This window comes from Mchenga conophoros, linkage group LG23 (genome assembly GCF_057382185.1).
Source record: "Mchenga conophoros isolate Kocher_MC1m ecotype Shallow Benthic linkage group LG23, M_conophoros_male_GT1.1, whole genome shotgun sequence".
NCBI lineage: Eukaryota > Metazoa > Chordata > Actinopteri > Cichliformes > Cichlidae > Mchenga > Mchenga conophoros.
In genome coordinates, this window is record NC_140547.1 from 34,219,783 (window position 1) to 34,242,832 (window position 23,050).

Consider the following 23,050-nt stretch of genomic DNA (forward strand, 5'->3'; position numbering starts at 1 on the left):
GAGCAAGCACTTGGCAACAGTGGGAAGGAAAAACTGTCTTTTAACAAGAAGAAACCTCTGGCAGAACCAGGCTCAGTGGCCCCTGTGGAGGTCTCCCTGTAAGGAGTGGATATCCAGACTTCCAGTTCCCTCCAACTTCTTACAAATCCAGCTAAATTTTAAAAAGACAAGGTAATTAAAAGCTAAAATTTTGTCTAATGTTAACCCATTGTTTCATCAAATTTTGGAGTCCATCTTTTCCTGTCCGCATGGAGTCTTGTGCGAAACTCAGGTGCTCAAATTTGATTGGTTAGTAGTACTTTGACTACAATAGAATACAAAGAAATAGCAGAAAGCTTCTACTTTCAGTATTCTACATATTCATACATGGAGCCCATTTTTAGTTGCTCTAGTTTAAAGCCTGCGTTTTTTGCTAAAAGAGTACTTTTTCATTTAGCCCCTTTTGAGCTCTAGCTAGCAAGTGTTCGGTAATTAACACCCCCAGCTCAATTGTTGACAGGCTAAATATGTGAGAAAATTATATATTTGCCTGTTTAGCTTGCAGCTAAAACAAAACCTAGTCTTACAAATTGACAAGACCCTGGTGAGGAAGACGAATACATCACTCTTTCCAACACATATAATAGTCCTATATACACCAAGCATTTAAGCCTGTGGTGCCAGGTAGCTTATGATAAAAGCTTAGTCAGTTTTGCTTTGTCTTCCTCTCCTCCAGCCAATCACCGCTGATGGCAGCGCCCATTCTTCCTGTTAAAAGGGAGTTTTTCCTTCCCACTGTTGCCAAGTGCTTGCTAATAGGGGGTTGTGTGATTGCTGGGTTTTTCTCTGTAGTATTGTAGGGTCTTTACCTTAAAATATTAATTGCTTTAAGGTGACTGTTGTTGTAATTTGGTGCTGTATGAATAAAATTACATTTATTTGAATTTATTTGATTTAAAAGCAGTTAGATTAGCCCCTAACGTTTGTGTTTTTTATGTTTATGTATGTTTTGGTGATGTTGAAGTTGGCATTTGGCTTTTTTAATCCATTAAATGTTCTGTTCTGTCTGACAGAGACGGGAATTTACCTAATTCCAGGTGCTAAACAATAACATGTCATATTAATTGCATACAAATTGAATCGCTGTAGTGCTGTATCGTCAGTAATCCAGTCCTGGTTTTAATCAAACTGTCAGGGATTATTACCTCCTTCTTGTGACAGGGTTTATGTCTCTGGTGGGTTCGTCTGTATCGTCTCCTATAGCTGTTTTGGCACCAGGAAACAACCAGGCAGCTTCTGTTGAACTATTTTCAAGGTGAATTAGTAGACTTCCTGTGCTTGCAGCTTTTTTTTTTAGACCTAGAGCGTGGGCATGGTTCAGTCCTTCAGCTCTTTCACTGGTAGACCAGCAATTTGTCTCTCAGCACCTACTGTGAGAGATGTACACAGGGAGAGGGCAATTTGGTTATCTCCTGGCTCTCTGTACCTCTCAGCTAGCACTCAAACCATGTGCTGATTTTTTATTTATTTATTTATTTTTATATCAAATTACAGAATTTAACAACAAAGTCCAGCTAAGTCTTTAACTGCCTGATATTGTACAGCATGTGAACCAGCTACTTTCTTTTTGTTTGATGGGTCTTCTGTGACTGGCTGCAGTTTTTTCCGAGCCCTGCCAACTGAAGGAATTCAAAGCATTTCTTGTTTTTATTTAACTACATCTGTTAGCTCACATGCCAGAACACATGCTTTTGGAATCCTTTTGCATGGCATTTTAGATTTGAGACTCGATGTTGGAACCTTATCAAACCACTACAGACATAATGGGCTCCTGATGGGCGGGGAGAATAAGGGGGATTGACTGGTAAAGTGGAGGCACAGCCCTGCAGGATTTTCCCGTTAACATCTTCTTCGGCAGGGACAGCTTAACAGAAATTGAGCCGTCTCTCTGCGGTCTTACTCGGCTTGTTAGTGAAGAGGGGCAGCGCTGGGGCCAGGAGCCCAGAGACTCAGATGGCATTTGAGGAAACCGACTAGAGGATGGCCTTTTGAAGAAACAAGCCAGAGAGACGCAAGATCACTAATTAGCCCTCTGCATCCTCAAGACTCACAACTTAGTGTCTTCTTACATTTCGCACCTCAAGTTTGACAAATATTGTGAAGAGATGTGATTAAAGTTTAACTAAGAAAAGTAAGAAATTGCATGACACTTTTTTTTTAAGAAGTTCTGTTCTGACCGTGACATTTACATTTGACTAAAAATAATAACGGTCTTTTCTTTAAGCAGCTAATCCATCTGTTAATTCTACTTTCCTAATAAACAGCAGCACAGAAAGTACCATTTAAAATAACGTGAAGTCTGCGAATGACGATGACATAATCCCTGCATTCATTAACATTTTTGTGGCTCAGATTTCTGCTTGACCTTCACAGAATTACAACATTCTGCATGAATGGAAATCGCTTGAATGGTTTAAGAGCGGAGCTGCAAAACAAGTTTGATAGGCGGACTTCAAGCTGACTCTTTAAAGCGAGATCTGCCGTTGGCATTCAGCCATTATCAGCTGTTTGAACACTGCTCACTGCACCCCGGCTGGTGCGCGCCACAGATGCAGTAATCGCTGACAATTATTTTGTTTAGGTTTGATTGCACATGATGCAGGCAAGCAATTAACAAAACAATGTGACACGAACGTAATTTGCTCTCTCAGCAAAACGATATTGGCTGTTTGGATCCAGTAGCTGGTGAAAGGAGGCTGGCAGGTGTTCATCTGTAAGTTCCTGCATCACAGCTGATGGGCTGCAGAGCAACAAAGACTTCAAGTATCCCAGATAGTGCTTACTTCCTGTAAATGGTCATTGTATATCAAGCAACTACTCAGAATAGGAAGATACAAATAAGACATACACTTGAATATATTTGCTTATGTGCACTTAAAATTCATCGCCTTGATTAAATATCTACTACTTAAAGGGGGCTTATTGTGCTTTTTTTTTTCTCTCCCTACTCTTGGATTTATAGACATCGACTTTATTTAATTCACTTGTTACAGCTACGCAAGAGAGGAAAGAAAATGTATATGTATGTACAAGTGCAGTGATAATGATACACATGTATTATTATTAATTAGTAGTATTATGTCACTAATAGCAGACATGCCTTTTGTGGTCATTTCGAGTACACAGGTCCAGCTGTGAGCACACAAGCCCCGCCCAGCTGCTGTTCTTCCTCCCTACAGAGGATGAACTAAAACGCTGCACCATTCCCATTCTAAGATAAAAAAGGATTACTTTGGATTTCACTTTAATCTCATGAGGGCAAAAGAATAAAAGTCAGGGAGGTCCAAATATTCAGTTTTTTCTTCTGTGTATTTTCATGTCTGTATCATCAGATTTGCAGATGGCTGTCTCTCTCTGAGCCTGAATCTTCCTGTTGAAAGGGAGTTCTTCCTTCCCACTGTCTCCGAATACTTCCTGATAGGAGACTGTCTGATTGTTGGGGTTTTCTCTGGTGTTATTGTCTTTACCATACAATAGAAACCACCTTGAGGCAACTGTTGTTGTGATTTGCTGCCAAATAAATAATTGCTTTTAATTGTATTCCTTTTCTGCTATATTATTACTGTCTGTTTATTATTAGGGGGAAACCAAGGAAAAGAAAGTGAATAAATTACACCTGTCTGCTTAACATCATGACACTTACTGTTCATATTTTTCAGCTTTTGTCAGCTGTTATCAGTCAGACCATTGGGTTTCTGTGCAAAAAAAAAAAGTATTGAGGAAGAAGCTTAAATGGCTTGTTTCAGACAGTGGATATAATGAGGTGCTGCACTGAGGCCTGGTAAACAATAAATAAGGATCACTTTGAAATGTGAATCATGCAAAGATAAGAAAGTCCAAGAATAAAAATAAGGAGCTCGAAATGAGCATAATAGGTCCACAATAAAGGCTTGAAAATATACACATTCTTCTGCGCCCCTGCTTATGTCGACTCATTTACACCATCACACCCGCTAAACTTGTCAGTGAAGAACTTATGATGGCAAATAACATCACTAATGAGCCATATTGAGTTTTACTTTCATGTCAGCAGTCATTTTGTCACACTGTCACACTCTTCAGATGATGGATATCTTGCTCGGGAATGAAACTCTTCAAAGTCTGATTACACTGTGCAGCTCAGCCAATAGAGTAATCTTCATCTCTCTCTCTTTCTGTCTCTCCCTGCTGGCTCAGAGCCACCCAGGCCTCAGCTACCCCCTGCAACCCAGAGGGACCAGGCTTGTGTCGTTCTCTCCAGCTCCGACAGTGAGCCAGAGCTCAGCTGGGGAAAAGCCCGGCCTCAGAAATCACGCAAAGGCAAACAGAGCAAAGAGGGGGAGATGGAGGAGAAGGAGGCTGAGCCTCCCAAAGACAAACAGAGAGTGGGAGAAGCAGAGGAAGAGGACAAGCGGTGGCTCAAAGGCAAACAATCAGTGGGAGAGAGAGGTGACGTCGACGCTAGCGGTGGTGGCTGCCTCCCCCCTGACCGCACACAGGGTAATCCCACATGCAATCTTCTTCTTTTCATATCTAGGGAAATTGGCTAGTGCCTTCTTGTCACCTGCCCATATAATGCTGTTTAATATCATCACCTCCAATAAGGCACCATAGCTCATTCCATATGGGGCTAGGCATTATTATTCTTACTTCTTATTACTATTTCTGCACTTTGCGCCATGAAGCTACAGGAGATATTACAGTAAGTAAAACTTGGCTGATCTCCACTGGCTTTGAGGACCAGCGTACAGCACCAACTGACGAGCTCCTGATTGGCTGTTTTGTTTTTTTGTGTTGTTGTTTTTTTTCTTTTAATAAAGTTGACCAAGGTCTAATTTCATGAAAGGCACAAGCTCCCTAGATGCTCCAGCTCGTCCCTGAAACACAACCTGCCGTTCCCCCGTCCGCTCTGGTTATATGTGCACATGTCTGTGAATCTCAGAGGGATGTGAGGAAACAAATTCCCAATTACACAGTGTGTAATATTGCAAATTAAGACCTCTGTGTTCAAGTACTCGTGTCTCAAAGGGATACGCAAAGCAATAAATTGCACTAATTACAAAGAACTAATTACACTGTGTGCAATATGAAGAGCTTTAAAAAAATGCCAGACTAGCAGAGTCTAAGAAAAGCCCGTGACCTGGGTGTTGCCTCTGAAAACATGTAGATGTTCATATTAAAGGGGTGACACTGAGCTCGGGGCTTTTTTCAAAAACATTATTCTAGAACACTCAACACGGGAAGGAGTAAAGCGTTCAGGTTTTAACAGGCAAGCCATCAATCCCCATTAGCCTTTAACATCCAGAGATCAGCGTGCAACAACCTGGCTGATTCCTGTTCTTGAGACACACGCACACACTTACAATTTGACATCTATTAGTGCCCAGATTGTCGAGTGGTTAATTTCCCATCTTTGCAGATACGTGTGCCACCCCATCAGTCTAGGACTGAATTCCACTGCAGCTTTTCTTTTCCCTGCAGTGCCTTCTGTACTTTATACTAAAGGTGAGCAAAAAGCCTTTTTTAAAAATAAAAACACCTCTATTTAGACTGACTCAAGGGGAGCGATAAAAGCTTCACAGTCGATCAGAAATGGCAGCACTAAAGAGACACCGCTGGATACCAACTTGGCCCCCTACGTCCCCTTAGTCATACACTTTTTCCCCTGGAGACAGCTCATGTCTACCTGCAGTACTGTGCAGGAGTTGTAGAGCTTTAAGCAATAGCCTAAACATACAGGCAGAGTGATACAGGGCTGTCTTAAGTGATGAGAACACCTTGTCTTATAACAGACACGGAAACAAGAGAAACACAAGCCTATAAGCTGCTCAGTGGAAAGCCACGTGAGCTTTTTAGATTCCAACACAGTGTTTTACAGTATTAAATTTGCCACTTGATTGTAATTTTTGAAATAATAGTTGTTTGGATTCCACAGATAAATGAATAAAAGGGGTTTCTCACTTTTAATTTTCTTATCTGAACCTTTCTTATTCAACTCCAGCTTTAATATTTTATCCAGGGAGTCCTCTCGAGTAGGTTTGCATGATTCATAGTTCAAAAGGATCCGTTTTTACCTTAAACTGTTGCTTATAAATTGGATGGACACCTGGCTCATGCAATTTATAAGCCATTTTAGTTCCTCCCTCTTTAAGCCACCCCCTTTCTGAAAGCACACTGTCTTCTGATTGGCTAATAGCTAAATCCCTGCCACAGTGCTTGTGGGTTTCACTTCTGCATTAACATTTGATCGATCTGTAGACTTTCAGCTTTAATTTAAGGGGTTTGACGAAGTTATTGCATTAACTGTTTAGGAATTGCAGCCACTTTTATATATTGTCTCCCATTTTTAGAGGTTCAGCCAACATGCTGAAAAAAATAAGGTCTGTTTTAAGACTGATAAAAAGTGATTTGCTGCCAGAAGTCTAGAAGTCATGGACATCACCGTGTTTGTTTGTGTTTCTTCCCTTGGGATGCGCAAAGGCTGCCACCTTCAGTCGCTGCTTATTTGTGGGTCTGTATCAGACCTGTGAATCGTACGGCCCCTGGGCCACATCTGGCACTTTGGTTGTCCTGCGTGATGTCAATGGGAAATTAGGATTCGAGCATAAATAAGTATATGTTATGCAGTTTCCCATTTCAGCCACCAAAACTCGTCATCAGAGAATAGATCACTGTTTTGTTTTTTTGTGAAGTCACAGTACAATTTTGTTTTCTTTTGTTTTCAATGTAGAGTTGTTGTTTTGTTTTGTTTAAACTGGACTAATACGTATTTATTTACTGATGTCAAAGGTAGTGCTGCGTGCTTAGTTTGTGGAGAGCTGACTGCTGAGTAACTTTATGCTTGAAATCCCGGGACAAACTGTCAGGTTTTATGATCTACTTTTCAATTTTCAGATTTATTTTTATTGGTATTTAAATGATACCTAGTTATATCTATCATTGAACCCAGATGACATAGTTTTTAAAACTACAGCTGTACTTGGTGCCTTAAAAATCAGAGAAACTGCGTCGAACCAGACACTTGCCTCTGAATGGCATACCTTGGCCTCCACCAACACTGTAAGAAATCTTGGAGTCATTTTTAACCAAGATGTCCAAATATGAAGAGCTACTTTCTTTTATCTGCACAAAGCCATTGGAAACTACTCTTATTATTATCAGGTTGTTCTAAAGATTCCCTAAAAACCTCCATTTAATCCAAAATAGAGGGTACTAACAGCGCCAAGAAAGAGATGATATTTGTCCCATATTGGCCTCTCTTCATTGGCTCCCTGTTAGAGCCACAATCAAATTTATAATCCTTCTCCTCACATAAAGGGGCAGGCCCAAACTTATCTTAAAGATCTGATAGTACTGCTATATATGTTGTCCTAATAAAGCACTTTGCTGTCAGACTGCAGGGTTACTTGTAGTTGTTAGAGTTTCTAAAAGTAGAATGGGAGGCAGAGCCTTCAGCCATCAGGCCCCTCTCCTGTGGGGCTCTGTGGGGTGTTTGATTGTTTGGTATTTTTCCAGAATACTTCTGGAAATAATACCTTCAAGTGACTGAACTGAATTGAAGTGACTGAAATTGGTATTTTTGGATTGTATCGAAAGTCAGGAGGTGTTGTGTAAGTCAGTCCTAAAAATTTACCATGTTGTTAACTTCATCAGGTTGAAAGGACTGAATCACAGATAGTTTGTTTCACTTTTGGAGGCGCTTCAGACTGAACATGGTAACGCGGACTAGCACACAGCTGTCACGTGGCTCCTCTTGGGCAAAGCGTTAAAAGAGTATGGGACCTGAGAGCAGTTTTGTAAGGACATTCCCGAGCTCTTAAATCACTCATGACAAAAAAATCTGGATTTCTGCCACTGAGTAAGAAAAAAAAAGGAAAAACTGCAGATAAAGTAATTAAACTACAAGAAAACTGGCAATAGTAGTTTGAAATTTAGCAAAAAGAGATTTTGTTCACTCTGTTTTTGGGAATGTGTTTTAAAAGATAAACTGCTTTTTTTTTACCTACTTCACATTTTCATTGCCTAATTACAACATCTACTCTTAACAGTAGCAGTTTATAAAGAGATAAAAATAATATTGAACAGAACTAAGTTCAGCTTATTAATTGCCCACCCACGGTATGTATGTATAGATATATAAGTATGAGCAGTTCATAAATTCATTTATTGAAAAAGGTACAAACATTAGTCTTTATAATGTAATAGCTTACACAGCAGGACTCTATCTCCTTTCAGACTGCATTAGGCCAGGCTGAGAGTTGAGGGTCATCTATAAACCTGTTAGCTTGCCAGGCAGTTACCGCAGTTACCGTAGTTACCGCAGTCTGCCATTTTAACCATGTTTTTTCATGGTTTTAAGAAAAAAAAGACGAAAAAAAGCCCAATCTTGATCATAGAAGTGTTAAAATGGGACTGATCAGTACTGTACTAGTTAGTCCCGAAAAGGTTGATTCTGTTCACGTGGATGTAGAGTTTTCAGTGGGAGAAACGTTTCGTCAAGTGACTTCTTCAGTCTCAGCTGACTGCAGGTTTCCCCAATCTTATAAACCATACATTTGCACAGTGACTGAAACCAGCCCACTGAAGGAACAATGGGCTGTGAGGTCAGTTTCTTCATTGGTCAGTGTTGATCAGTTGTCATTATGCAAATGTACTGATTATAATTGACGAAATGTTTCTCCCACTGAAAACTCTACATCCAGACGAACAAAATCAGCTTCTTCAGGATTTCCTTACCTGGATGATTGAGCATGCATCAAGTCTTACTAGTTGGTGTTAGCCAATTAAAACCAAATGACTTACAAACACCCTCTTTAGTTGATTTTAAGGCTCCACACCCTCTGACCTTAAAGCTGGCATCACCGACAACCCCAACACTACAGTAAATCTGTGCCACTTTAGTAGTTTTTAGTTGTGCTCCTAAGTCACTTTAATCATAGAATAAAGAAAAGAGTCATTCTGACTCACACGTGTTTGGGCTTTCTTCAGAAGTAAAGTTCGGTTCCTGCAGGGTTAGGGTTACCACCTATGATGAAATAGACCTCTGAATCCACCATCTCACTTGTAACCTGTGATTTTGTTCTAGCCACGTACTACATAGACAAATTTTCAGGGTCTTGAAGATAAAGTCTCACATTTTGAAACTTTTCTATTAAAACAATACATTTGGGTGTTTTAAACAGGCAACAATTCTACAAGAGGGATCGGATGGTAACCAAGCCCTACACCTAACTCTGACCCTAGAGTGACCTGGCGCATGTTACTACGTTAATGTCTTCACTTGATTTGTTATAGGTAGTTCCAGTAGTCCTATGGCAGATAGTACCGCTCTCACACGGCTCTTGTTTCAACACGAGGGAGGCAGCCTGCGCTGAGACAGACGATATTGACAGCTTAAATCTACAAATCAGACTGCCTTCAAAAACTGCACGAGTGTACTGGCTAGTATGCATGACGTAATTTGTTTTAGAAAAGAAAAACTATTCAAGGCATTTATCTGTCCTGTTGTTGTTTAGTCAGATTCTTAGTTACATGCTGTTGCCAGTCTGTCTCCAGCAGCGTGGGTATTACAAAGCACTGTGTTTGTCCAATAAAAGTGACCTATGGGGTCAGGAGCGGCGCCTAATGATTTTCCTCAACCTGCCTGTGGTTTTAGAAGGCAAACCGCAGAGCTGTCGGCCGCTCCTACCTCTTGATTGCTCTGAGATTACTTTCCTCACAGCACAGACAGGCAATCACTCCTCCTCCACCTCCCCGTCTCCCACTCTCTCCTTACTGTCTGTCGCTCAGTCGATCTGCATGGCCCAAACATTTAAACATGGATACCTGTCTCTTTTGGATATTAGTGCAAATGTAGCAGCGGCACCAAACGTCTTCATGCTTGAGAAGCACAGTTAGGATTTCTTTTTTTTCCTTTTTTTTTTTTAATCTTTTGTTTCAATTCTGCAGAAGATAAGATGACTCAGTCCAATTAGGCGTTGTTTTCTTTCTCTCTCAGTAAAATAACAGATAAATCCCTTGGGGTGTTTTGAAGGCACTGTTCATACTGTGTAAGTGACAGTCTAATAAGACGGCTTTGTAAGATGAATTGCCCCCATCGTATAAATGGCCCACTTAATGCAGCTGGCGCGTTCTACCACTGCAAACAGGGGAAGGGGGGGAAAAAAACTGCTTACAACAAATATGGGCTGCACACTGCAGAGCTGCAAGGTTTCATTACAGATGCAGCAGGACAAAAGGATGGATGGGATTTAGCGAAAAGCTAGTGTCCTAAAAATGTTTTGGTTCCAGGTTTGTAGCTCTGTGAAATGCCTTCGTCTGGTTATCTTGGTATTTTCAGAGTGGCCCATTCCAGCTGAGGCTGGTCTGAGAGCAGAACATACTGTGGCAGACCTGGGAAAATTGCACCTATGAGGACGGCAAACATAAAAGTGAAAGATATGGACTTTGTACAGGATAGGTCAAGGAGAGAAAATGTCTTACTTGGATGATCTCACATCGATACAAAGGGATTTGGCATCAAATTACATCGCTGATATTATTCAAAGCAGCGATGGACCGTAAAACAGTCAGTAAATAGAAACAGTTTCTGTGGAAAATAAAAACTGCTTAAAGAAATACTGCAAAGTAGAAGCGATTGAAATACTTTGAATACAAAGAGCATGTTAAAAGAACGGTTTATGACGTGATTAAGGATATAGAGATAGAATAGAAACTTAAGCATCTGTCTAATATAAACCCAGTAGTGTAGCCATAGTGTAGCAAATGCTACACTAGCAGATTGGTGGCTGCTGTGCTGCCATTAGCATTAGTATCAGAGAGGGAATTAAAGCCTCGCAGAACCTTTGCTGGAATAAATATGATGTTCAAACAGCATATTGCTGCCAAATGGACCAATCAGTTGTTGTGTTCTGCATCATAAAGACCTATAATTATATTTCTGAGTAGGTGAACATCTGTGATCAGATGCAGATATTTTAGCCTGATCAGCTGTTCATTGGTTTTGACCGATCAGCTATTCCAGAGTGTCTCTGCTTAAATACCTTACCTGTGCAGTCCCATATGAAGGTGTGCTAGGTAGAGTGAAAAATATGATATATTGTTTGACCTCACAGGCATAATGTACTCTGTGACCAATAATCACTCTGCTATGAGTGAGTTTGCATATTGTCAGCATTGTACACTCACACTAATGATGTCATGGTTTTCTATTGATCAGCAGCTGGTAGTGAAAATGTGCTAAGAAGAGTAGGAGTTTTCCACCATAGCCAGAAAGAAAGAAACAAGCTAGCAAAGGGAACTAAACACTGATCTGAATCATATTACGCCACCAGCAGCACTCAGTCGGTAGAAAATCTGTTTGTTTGTTTTAAACAACTGCATTAAAATGCTAGAAAAGTCTGTTTCATCTACGATTGATTCACTTTTTTATTAAATATACACGTCTTTTGAGAGATTTTGAGAGATAAATACATTTAATTCTCAAAAACGGGGATTGACAGTGGCTTGGCAACAGCAGTCTTCACACTTGGAGTTCTCTTTCGTTTCCCAACCAAAACACTGGAGAGATGTCTTTCTCCCATACCCACTAGAGATCCAGTGCAGGTGCAGGGCAGCACTTGTTCAATGGAAACTCTCTTGTCGCAGACAGCCTGTGTCAGTATTTTTCCCCCATTAGCAAGCCAGATGGACACGCACGCACGCGCAATCTCACTAACACACACACACCGACAAGGCAGACAACTGGCCACGCGAAGTGATTTAAGGCAAGTATTATCAGAGTGTTATAGGTCATTGTCTAAATGAAGCGTGGTCGAACAGTGGCGGTCTCATTTCCACCACCTGACCTTTTCGTGCTAGATGCTGGCAGGATGAGCAAGCTACATAGCTGACATTAATGACCCGCTCCCTCTCTTCTTTCTCTGTTTCTCTCCTTGTGTGACCATGATTTTATCACTCTTTTTTTCTGCTCTCTAGCTGCGTTTCAATCCTGTTGTTCAGCAAATTCTAGAGTGAACTTGTGAAAAATAAATTGGGCATTTTCTGTCAAAGAAGTTGGCTTTCTGTGTTGCTGAACAGCGTTATACTGAAGGAATAGTTTTCTATAGTGATTAAAATTAGTTGGTCAGAAAGTTGAATTGCTTTAAAACTGAAAGTCACCCGATGATGATAGCTGTGGTTGCAAAAATGCTTTTGGGCCTATAGAGGTTTACGGGAAAACAGATTTCTGTCTTCACTTCTGGAAACAACTCTTCTGTTCATTGGCTCAGTCACTCGTTTTGGGCCATATCGGTATGAAACTGCACGTTTATTGGCTAATGAGTTGTCATTAACCAACAAGCATGTGGATCCACAGTCAAACTCACTCCTTCTCGTCACACCCAGTTTTTTGCAGCCACAATGGCGACCACAGAAATGCTCATCTCAAAGCTTCAAACAGGAATTTGGAAACAATGGGTGACGTCACAGTAGCTGCGTCCATCTTTTACACGGTATGTGACATTTACACTTTATCCTTTACGTTTGTACATTTGTTTAAATAAAAACATTGCTTAATTTTAACTTTATTTTAAAATATAAACTTGCTGCTGCTATTTCAGTTGATAGCTACATCCGGTAGATTTGGCTTCCAAATGTTTATATTTCACCAGTTCTAATCTTTTTTTTTTTATATGTACTTGGACTCATTGGTACAATCGCGTGTATTAAATAACCTCTTTTATGAACTCTGTTTCACCAGCCAAGCTAACAGGTGCTGCATGTAGGACAGGTTGTAACTTGTAGATGACTAGCATGCTAGCAGTTAGTTTCATGCTCATTTTTTTTTTAATTTGACCTTTTTAATAGAAAAGTATGTGTCAGTATGGGTTACAGATATTTAGGACGCCATGCAAACACCAGGCTAATCTACTTTCTTGTCCTTTTTAAAAAAGAAATATTTCAAAACTTTTAGATTATCATATTTTAAAAAAAGATTTCATTTATTAATCTTTGTTTGTTTTTGAATTTTTAACTGTGCCCATTGTTTGAATGGTTGTGATTCAGTTATGATGCAAAAAGTCACTTATAGCACATCAACACATTATTATCCCTACAGCCTAAAGATGGAAAAGTCATGCACATCAGGAGGCAAATTTAATTGGTTGATCAGCCATGTCACGCCCTTAGGCAAGACCCCATTACTCTAGTAATAGTCTGTCTACATGACTGGACCCAGACTTCATGATAATGTAGACTGGGACATTGGAATCTTGTCATCTACACCGGGTCCAATTCAATTCCAGATCTATTCCAATGGCAAATCACAAACACTTGCAATAGTTCTCTTAAGTTAGTTACGTATGCTATCTGCACAATAGAGCTATATCAGCATTTTAAAAGGTAAGATGTTAAAAAAAGACTATATAACTAGCTAATACAAACATTATAGTGGATTATAGATGTAGATGTTAGACATGCTAATTGACACCAGATTAAGCTAGCAACACATAATTAGTTGCTCCAAGTTACTTTTAAATGCAAATTATTTTTTAACCATAGCTTTTTGCTGAGTTGACCAAATTTAATATTAGCCAGTACTGCATCTGTAATATGATGGCATGTGTTTGTCTGGTCAGCTGATAAAACGATAACTGCACAACAGTCGTGGAAACAAGTAGCGGTTTTTGTGATATATAGTTATAAATAAAATACTTTTATTTGAGACGTCTTGTAAACACTGTTTTTAGGCTTCGTGGTCTTGTTGACAGTTACCTGTATTGTATTTCTGCTCTGCCAACAGAACGTCGAGGAACCAAATGAGACTGAAGACACAAGGTAAGTTTAAAATATGACAGCGGCTCTAAGAAAATATTACATAGAGGCTAAATAAATATGTGTGTTGGCATACTAATACTGTATTACAGGGTAATAAAAAAAAATCATCTCCTAATGCATTTACCTGGCTAAGCTTACACAGGCATGTCTAACATTTACTGTCTTTTTCTCTCTGCTATCTCTCTCCGCTCAGGAACCACAGGAGGATTCAGCCTGAAGACTCTGCAGTGAGACGGCGCCCTGACCCTGAGATTCATCTCCAAGAGTTTTTCAAGCTTTACCCGCTTCTTCTTTTTAATAAACCAAACATTATGCTTCCCAGTGGTCTGGTTTTTTTTGTAAGGGAAAAAAGAAGTTCTGATGCAGTGCTTGTACATAATTCATTTACAGATTTGTTGTTGTCTTAATCCATAGCTAAGATTGTTCTTCCTAAATTAAGCCAACCGTTTTTCTCCTCTGTGTCGGTGGGATAGCTGCACATGTATACTGTTAACTCTGAGTGAGTGGAGCGTCCCCATGCAGCACAGCACTAACAGGAAGACTGTATATGAGGATAACAGCAGGGAAAGACACAAACTGTGTAACATGCTATTCATTTTGCCTGGTTTATTAGACATGTAAATAATTAATTCGCTGTGATAACTAATTGCACAGTAAAAAAAACTAAACTAGCATAAATGAAATGTGTTTATATGTCAAAGGCTGGCTGTTAGAAAGTCCAAAAGGAAAAACAAAGTCCGACAGGAGAAATAAAGCTGGAAAAATACTGACGCATGGAACGACGAGGAAATGCATGAGAGATGTATATAAACACTCTGACAAGGACTAAGGGGGAGACAGCACTGTATATACAAAAAAGGAAAAACAAGACACAGCTAAATAGAATCAGAAAACTAGATAAAGAGGAAGTAGGACTATCAAAATAAAGCAGGAAGTAACATGGCAGATAAAAAAAATCTACCACAGAGATTTGACAAAATATGGTTAACTTAGCATTAAACTTATGATTAATTATAACCCATGAATCTACATAGAAACTAGTGTTCCAAAACATCTAGAAATACTACAAGATTACTCAGAGAAATATACAGAAAATCAAATCCAGACCTGAATCAAAACTAGAAATGGAATTGAAACAAAAAACAAATGAATCTAAAAAGTCTAAAATCAGATTAAAAAAAACTAAACTAAGGACTGAGAACAATAAAACTGCTAGACTGTGACAAATTATGTATATCCACCCTAAAATGCCTTCATGTTTTCCCATTTAGAAGCAGAATTTACACCAGCAGGACAAAGAAATTCTGCGATTTGCTCTTTGAATAGCTTTTACAGCTGATTCTGAAACTGTTATCAACTGTTATCTGCCACCACCTGTTTCACAAAAAACAAAACAATAAACGTGGGCTATTACTTTGTTAAGCGAGTTAATTTTCATTTCTTTTAATAAGTTATACACAAAAGGTGTGACTTATTTCAAGCACTTTATTACTTAATCTTTTGTCCTAGGCAGTCTTATTTCTAGTGATGCAAAATTCCTCTGTTCTTTCAATAATCTGTTGGGTCTACTTTTAGAGTAAAGCAGAGTGTTTAAACCGCCACGTTTGTTTGCTCTTATATCAACTGCTGATAGCAAGAATGTTGACTTTGATTCCCATTTATATGAAAATGTCAGAGATAATTGCTTCAACATTTTCATTTCAGATTCTTAATCAAGTGTTTGAAAGCAATAAGCATCAATATATGGGTGTTTTTCCATGCATCTAGTGTATATGCATACATATTTGAATGATCTGCTACAAATGCCACATCTTCCCAATATTGTGCTCAGTATAATAAATCTTAAAAGCTGCGGGAGTTTAATGTCTCTTCTACTCATTGCATCACCAGAGGAGCAAACAGAGTACCAATAAAGCAGTGAAAACCAATAATGAGTCAATAATATATGCTCAGTGAGATATTAGTCAGCCTATTCCTCTCTCCCTGCAGACTGCGGAGCTCTGCCGTGTTTGTCTTCTGCGGCTGATGCTAATGATGATGATGGGGGCAATGGTGGCGAGGACGCCAACAACGCCCATCCCTTCTACCCAGGCCTGCAGTTCTGCGCCAGCCGGTACACAGACCGAATATATCTTTACTCCAAGGTACCGCCGCCTGTCTGTTTGATTGTGCATATTTGATCATAGACTGAGCTCATAAGGGAACCAGAGAATTTGTGTGTGTTTTCACAATAATTCTTGTTCCTCTCAAGGTTGTGCCATTACAGGAAACGTTGCACCTGCCTATATTGTCCATCTGTGCCAAAGAATTACTCTGAGCTTAAATGCAAGTCAGTGTTTAACTCACAGTGAGATTCAGTCGTTTTGTGTTTTCTGCCACTCTGTGCTGCACACCTTGTCTTTTATTTTAGGTTCTCTAAGGGCCAGAAACAAATTGGTGTGATAGCACAACGGCAAAAAAAAAAAACAGTGGTGGAAATTCAGCAGTTGATGTACTAACTGTTTGCTTATGAACCCGTGATGGCAAAGGGAATCTACCAAGAGGGCTGCCAGTAAGGGGTCAAGTGGTTTCACTGGGTGAAACACCATGGCAATTCAGGTCCATGGGATGGAGCAGAAGGAGATTTGGCTTGTTCTGATATGAGGGCAAATTCTTCTCTTAGAAACTGAAGGGGATTTCATTGGAGGTTGGGGCATCAGTTATCTGGATAATTCTCAGAGCTCAGGTGGAGTGCAGGATTCATCCAGATATTGAAAATGGCTGGACAAAGCTGGACTGCACAGATGCACAGATCATGGCAGTGCAGGAAAAAGCTCCAAGCACAAGATATACTACACTACGGCAAGACCCAAGGTGCAGTTTGTGCAGAGATGCTCCGGAAATAATTCAGCACATTACAGAAGGGTGCAAGACGCTGGCAGGCAGGGCACACAGTACATGGAGCATCATAGCCAAGTAGCGGGCATAGGATACAGGAAGATCTGTGCCCCCTAGGGTGGTCCTGTGGGACTTCCAGAGTCAGAAGGTCAAACTGGTGATGCCTAACCAATTGGACATAGTAGTGGTGGCCAAACAGAGGAAGAAGACAATCACTGTTGTTGCTGAACAACAGGATCTTGCCAAGTTTAACAATGACTCCCACCTGTGCTGTGTTCCAACACGGTGCCAGTCCAAACTGCTGCTGGAGTACAGGAAGGCATGTTCGGAGGCAGCTATAAAAGTAATGGAAGGAGTGTAAAGGTGAGAATAGGGACACCAAACAAAGGGACTGAAGATGAAGGGTAAAAGAAGAGAGCGGCCTGATATGCATGGATGCAGGGAAGGAGGGCATGCAGAAAGTTGGTGTGACTGAAGGAGATGTGAGGGCAGGGTGGAGGCAGATGATCCACTATGGTGACCCTAACACACACAACCCCAAAGAAGAAGAACCCAAGCGAGTTACTATCTGACCCACAGCTGCCTGTGAGCAGCTGGTTCATTTGTTTTGGTGATTCTGAACAAGATCATAAGACATTATTCTAACACTGACTTAATTAATACCTGTATTCTGACAGACATTTCTCGATGTTTTGCAGTAAATCCATAAGTTTCAAGTATTAAAAAAGCAAGTTACTTGACAGTTGACTTGTGATATTGCACAGCTCTGTGTGAACTGTGGAAGAGTTGTAGCTAAGAGTTTAATTATAACTCTTTTTCAAACATTTTTTTGCCAGCTTCTATTATTTCATGAGCCTTTTCATACTGGGACAGGATTTTCCCTGGATCTGTCGTGGACATAAGTGAATTCAACTTGAATTTTCAAATACAACACATTGTCGTGTTGTGACGGTGACAGGCTGTGACTGGCTAACTAAATTGCAGCAGAAAATATAAATATTTTCCTGCCACAAACAAAAGTACAAATAACAGGCAAAGCACCACGTTATGTTTTTGTTATGTTTTTGTTTTTTGCATGCACAACAGTTTGGGTAGTTTAGTTAGTAGCTTAATAACCCACATCATGATTTTCAGCTGCGTTCCTCCCCTGCGCAGTACTTGTTGGCTGATAAATACTCTTATAACACTTTGTCTTATATTTCTATAAGACAAAGCTTTTAAAAAATGCTTCTTTTTCTTGTGCTGCATTAAATGTGAGGAGACGGCAGCTCCTCTTACTCTAAGTGAAAGTCAGACGTGTGGTGTAATATCCTCCATTTCAATTCTTGCAACAAAAAAATAGCTAAAAAGCCAAAAAAGTACACATAAAGGTGTGATGTCCACTCAATGTTTTCTTTTATATCCTCATGTTCTAGTGAAATTTACCTGATTCCATGTTCAAGATCTGCTCAGGTTTGAGCTGCAGATAATCGTTTTTAATCATTTAATCTGCAGCGTTATCAGTGTAACCAGCTGTTCTGGTCAAAGTTTAAGAAGAAAAAAAGTAGTTGCGATTAAAACAGGTGCAGTTAATTAGTGTAGAAACAACATAAAAGGCAGTTTTAACGAGCTTTTAACGAACAGGAAAAAACAGGCTATAATGAAAGCTACATGATGCTTGATATGCACCTTTATTAACCTTTGCTGCATTTTCAATTCTTCTCTTAGCATTACAACACTTTAACAAGCTAACTGCTAGTAAAAACTGGTAAAAAGTAATATCTGTGCTTCACCACTAGTGACTGGACGTCCTGTGTCCTGCCTCTTGGTTGTGCTACCCAGACCTAAACCACATACAGTATGTCCAGTGGTGCAAATATATTTGAAACTGACTATTTTCTGCTCCAAAGGGAATGCTGGAGAAACGATCCCAGCATGATTCTCCCCAAATTTTCCAAAACGAGTAACAAAGGCCGTCGTGCTGGCTCCACACTAACTCCATCACATGCTGCCTTTTCCCCTCCTCTGTGCTGTGCGTGCATTACTGCTGAAGCATTCAAGTCAATTTCAGTAATGGATTTCTTCCAAAGACATAAGAAAAAAATATTTTATTAATAATGCTGAGATTTGTTAAGGGTTTATTTCAGCCAATTACTCTTGTATTGATCTTCCTTTTGCCTCTCAAAAATAGTAAAGCAGCAACCTTCGCCGCCTCTGTGGACCAGGCTCCTTTGCTGTGGAGTAAAAGGTGAAAGAAAAGCTTTTTAAATCCATTCATATCCCTCCGTTCAATACAAATTAAAGGTTTAGGATTTACCAGCGTATTGCCAATATGATTTAATAAGGTGCCACCAGTTTCCAAGCTGCCTTCTAACGTTTCCTCTTTTATCTACACTTCTCCTGTATTTGTCAGCAGCCAGTAAAGCGGTCGTCTAAGGATTTTATTTAATATATTTGGTGCACAAAAGGTTATTCCTAAAGTAAAAACTGAAGGAGGCAGCCGAACAGTTTTAAATATTGAACTTGACATACCAAAATAACCCTGTATATTTTTTTTGGCTGGGCCAACAAAAAGTTTGCATTCGTATTAGTACTAGTATTACTTATGGCTCAGTCATGCAGGTGTAGAGACTGGTCAGTAAAACCCTGGCAACCACTGGTCGCTAGGGAAAAATCTATATTCCCCAGCTGGTTGGAAGTTTTGGAAAACAAACATCACCAGAAACCTCTTTGGGTTTGCGTAGTTGCTAGCAGGTTGCTGCAATCGCTTATAGTTTGCATGGAAGACACAGATTTGTCTGCAAAAACTCGTTAAGTAGTTGTGAAACTTGAATAAGGGTGCAGAGACTGCTCTTCAAGATTCAAGTTAAACATTTTGAAACATATTCTCTGCTTCTGGTTTGCATCAAATTCTTCACAGTGTTAGCGCGTGTCTTAGCGAGTAGTTGGCAAGTGTGGAGACAAGTTGAAGTTGGAGTCTTCCATACAAAATACAGGCAATTGCAGCAATCTGATAGCAACCAAAACAACCACAAGGAGGTTTTCGATGTAACACCTTCTTTCAACAATTTCATTTAATGACAGCATCTTCGCCGACCAATCATTTTTCTATGTAGTCTCTGACTGGTCTGTGTGACTGGAGGCCTTAGTATGACCAGTAATGTGGGTTTTAAATGTTACTGTTATCACTGAGTCAGTTCAATGTCATGATAGCTTCCATCTATCCAATTTCTGCCACTTATCTGGGTCACAGGAGCAGCAGTCTAATCAGATATGCCCAGACCTCTTTCTCTCCAGCTACCCCCTCCAGCTCTTCTGTAGGACACTGAAGATTTTATGCCTGATAAACCTCACATAGTAGGTGTCCAGGAAGCGCTAGAGGACACTGCCGGATTTTTGGCACTGCACTCACAGCTTTGATCCTGATAAAATCCTAATTTATCTGGACTTTTGTCCTGGCACAGCCATTTATGAGGTTTAGGTGGCACATAGGTTTGGATAGCTTTTTCATCATTTAAAAACTACATTTTGCATTTACTCGGATAATTTTTCTCGAATTTTAATTTTTAGTGAAACAATTATGCAAAAATCTAAGAAATCGCCTTGAGGCGACTTTTGTTGTGATTTGGCGCTATATAAATAAAATTGAATTGAATTGAAATCAGGGAGGAAGTACTTTATATACTTTTTCACAGCACTATAAACATATTTTGCTGGAACCTGCCTGCTAGAAATCTGAGTAAATCATGTTTCTATGATTGACAGAGGGAAACTTTTACAAATACACGTGCAGCAGCCAAAATAACAGACGTTATATTTGAAATGAACTGCGATAACGGGCCGTTAGACTCATTGATCTTGCTTTAACTAACAGCACCGAACGCCAAAAGCGACATCATATCTGCTGGTGCAAGCCACACTTTGGAGGGAGAGGTTTCAACAGTTTGAAGAGATGACACTTTCTTATTTCTTCCCATCTGGTTTTGACTGCTTCTTCAGTGCTGATGCAGAGGTTCTGTCTGAGTGGCGACGGCTATCGTTCAGGAGAATCAGCACTAATATAAATGGCCTAATAGTAACCCATGAGGCACTTTTATTTGAAGAGTTCAGGTGTTTTGTTCAGTATTCAAGCCAAATGTTCTTTTAGCGCCTTCCACCATTGAAGCTTGTGGCGCGTCCTTCCACCAGCAGACTAATACAAGCAAGTTTAACTGCAGTATGGCTCTGATTACACTCCTGTGCATTCTTGGCACTCCCCTCGAGTGCCACTTGCCAACAGACCTTTGTATTGATCACGTTGTGATACTTAACGCCCTTTTGCTTCATTCATGAGGGATCAAGTGCCTTCCCCACTAACTCAGATAAGAGACAAGAGGGTTTTACATAAAGAAGAGCAAGACGCTGAACTGAATCACCAGTGGAATCTTAACCTGACAGCAATAGACAAGTGTCATGTACGCGTGGCTGAGACGATAAGCTGAGGAGATAAATGTCTCCCGCTGTCGTTTAAATGATAAAGTGGAGGAATTCTGGCTGGAAAGCTGTCACATTGGGATAATCCTGGACAAGGCAAAGTATTCACACAGGGGCTACTCGAGGCACAATCAGAGGAAGATTTGTCACAGAGGCTTGAATGAGAAATATTGAGAGTATTAGTAATTTTATATCCATTTACTACACAGCAAACAGTTGTTTTATTCAAGGGTTCACTGGCCCTACTCTTTGGTGGGTGGGTTCTTTGACTCCTGTCAAGACCAGGAAGAGCTGATAAGTGTGGTGAAGAACCTGAGGATAGTTCAGAAACGCCATATGTTGGACTACAATTACTTTGGCATGTTGTGATTTCTCAGACTTTTCTTGCGCTGTTGTTACATGTGACAGACCACTGAATAATGGAGCAGTATAGCAATCCACATTTGTCAGGACCTGCACACATCGATGACTGTTTTATTCTTAGAATATCTGGAAAGACTTCAGTACCTATACGTTCATCAGGCTTTTGGATGTGCATGTGGAGTTTTAGTGACAGCAGAGAAGTGCAGAACAAAGACTTTGAAGAGAAAAATGAGTCAATTAACCATAAGCTGTGTGTTAATGATAGACCCTTGGTTATTGGACTGTAAAGCCTCAACGTTGGCATTTTGGTTATCATCATCTTGGTTTTATTGAAACTGGATGCAACCATATTTTTAGAAGCCAGTGCAACGTGAGCCTGATGAGCGAACACCAGAGACTGTGTATAAGTGATGAACGTACCTACAATGACGTCGCCTAAAGGTTTTCTGTTTCCCGTTTTCACTGTCGTCATCTTAGCTTTTTGGAACCAAACATCAGGAGTGACTGTAAACAGAGAGATACTGTACTCTCGTATACTAGCAGCCTGTTATGAAGCCAAAACATCTTTATCATCCATCTGGACACTAAAGAAGAGTTTCATTTTATAAACTACACGTTTTGATTAATAAGACTTGAAACTAGAAACTGAAGTCATGAACTTAAGGCACAGGTCAGAGGAGCTAAGACCATTTACCCATGGACTCAGAATGGCCACACCTAAAAAACAGTTTTTTGGGTTCTTCTTGACACGATATTTCAAAAAAAGTAAAAAATGAGTATGCATGGTCACAATACATGATCCTAGCTGATAAATAAAACAAAGTCAGTTATTTTATCACATTTGTAAAGCTGATAGTGAACAGAGTTGATGCTAACACTGCTAATATCCACAATAAACCAATGTCTTGAGCCACCCCACATTTGTTTATAGTTTGCTTCAAAGGAGCTTATTGCTCAAGTGATCTTGCATTAAAAAAGCATAAAAAGTCTCCTAATTCAAGGGATGTTTTTTCTTTGTCTTCACATAACAGAATCAATCCTGAGATACTTTGTTACCATGTAAAATAGTAACAAAGTATCAATTTTCTTTCCCATTTCTTTACTTGAAACTGAAAAAAGTCACAGATTACACCGTCTGATTGGCATGAAATAGTCTGCACCACGATTGCCTCACATTATTTTTATATTACTGAGCAGGTTTCTCCATGCTATCACTGGTAGCAATGCTTGGCTAAAACATTAATTATTTCAAGTAATGGGCATTAATCTGTCTGTCAGATTTAGTCACTCATGAAAGCTAACCCCTGTATTTGGTATGTGTGTGTATACGTATGTAAAACTGTGGTCAGAAATTTACATCCACTCCTCATTAGTATGAATTTCATGGTCATTTTGGGCTTTCGTGATTTCTTTGAGCAGTCCTTTTTAGTGGTAGAATGATTGGACAGCAAACATCTTTATTGACTTTAAGAATTGGATGCATAGGTTTAAATATATTTCAGATGTCCTATAATCAGGAGTACAA

At 39.8% G+C, this 23,050-nt stretch overlaps 1 protein-coding gene across 4 annotated transcripts in view; it reads left to right on the forward strand.

The window, feature by feature from the left end:
* zranb3 (zinc finger, RAN-binding domain containing 3) overlaps positions 1-23,050 on the forward strand; it is a 122,536-nt gene that overhangs the window by 57,637 nt on the left and 41,849 nt on the right. For all 4 annotated transcript variants that reach the window (XM_085264339.1, XM_085264336.1, XM_085264337.1 and 1 more), the window contains exons 14-15: positions 4,216-4,518; positions 15,823-15,977. In XM_085264339.1, coding sequence (XP_085120465.1) covers positions 4,216-4,518; positions 15,823-15,977 — 458 coding nt within the window. The remainder of the gene's footprint in view (positions 1-4,215; positions 4,519-15,822; positions 15,978-23,050) is intronic.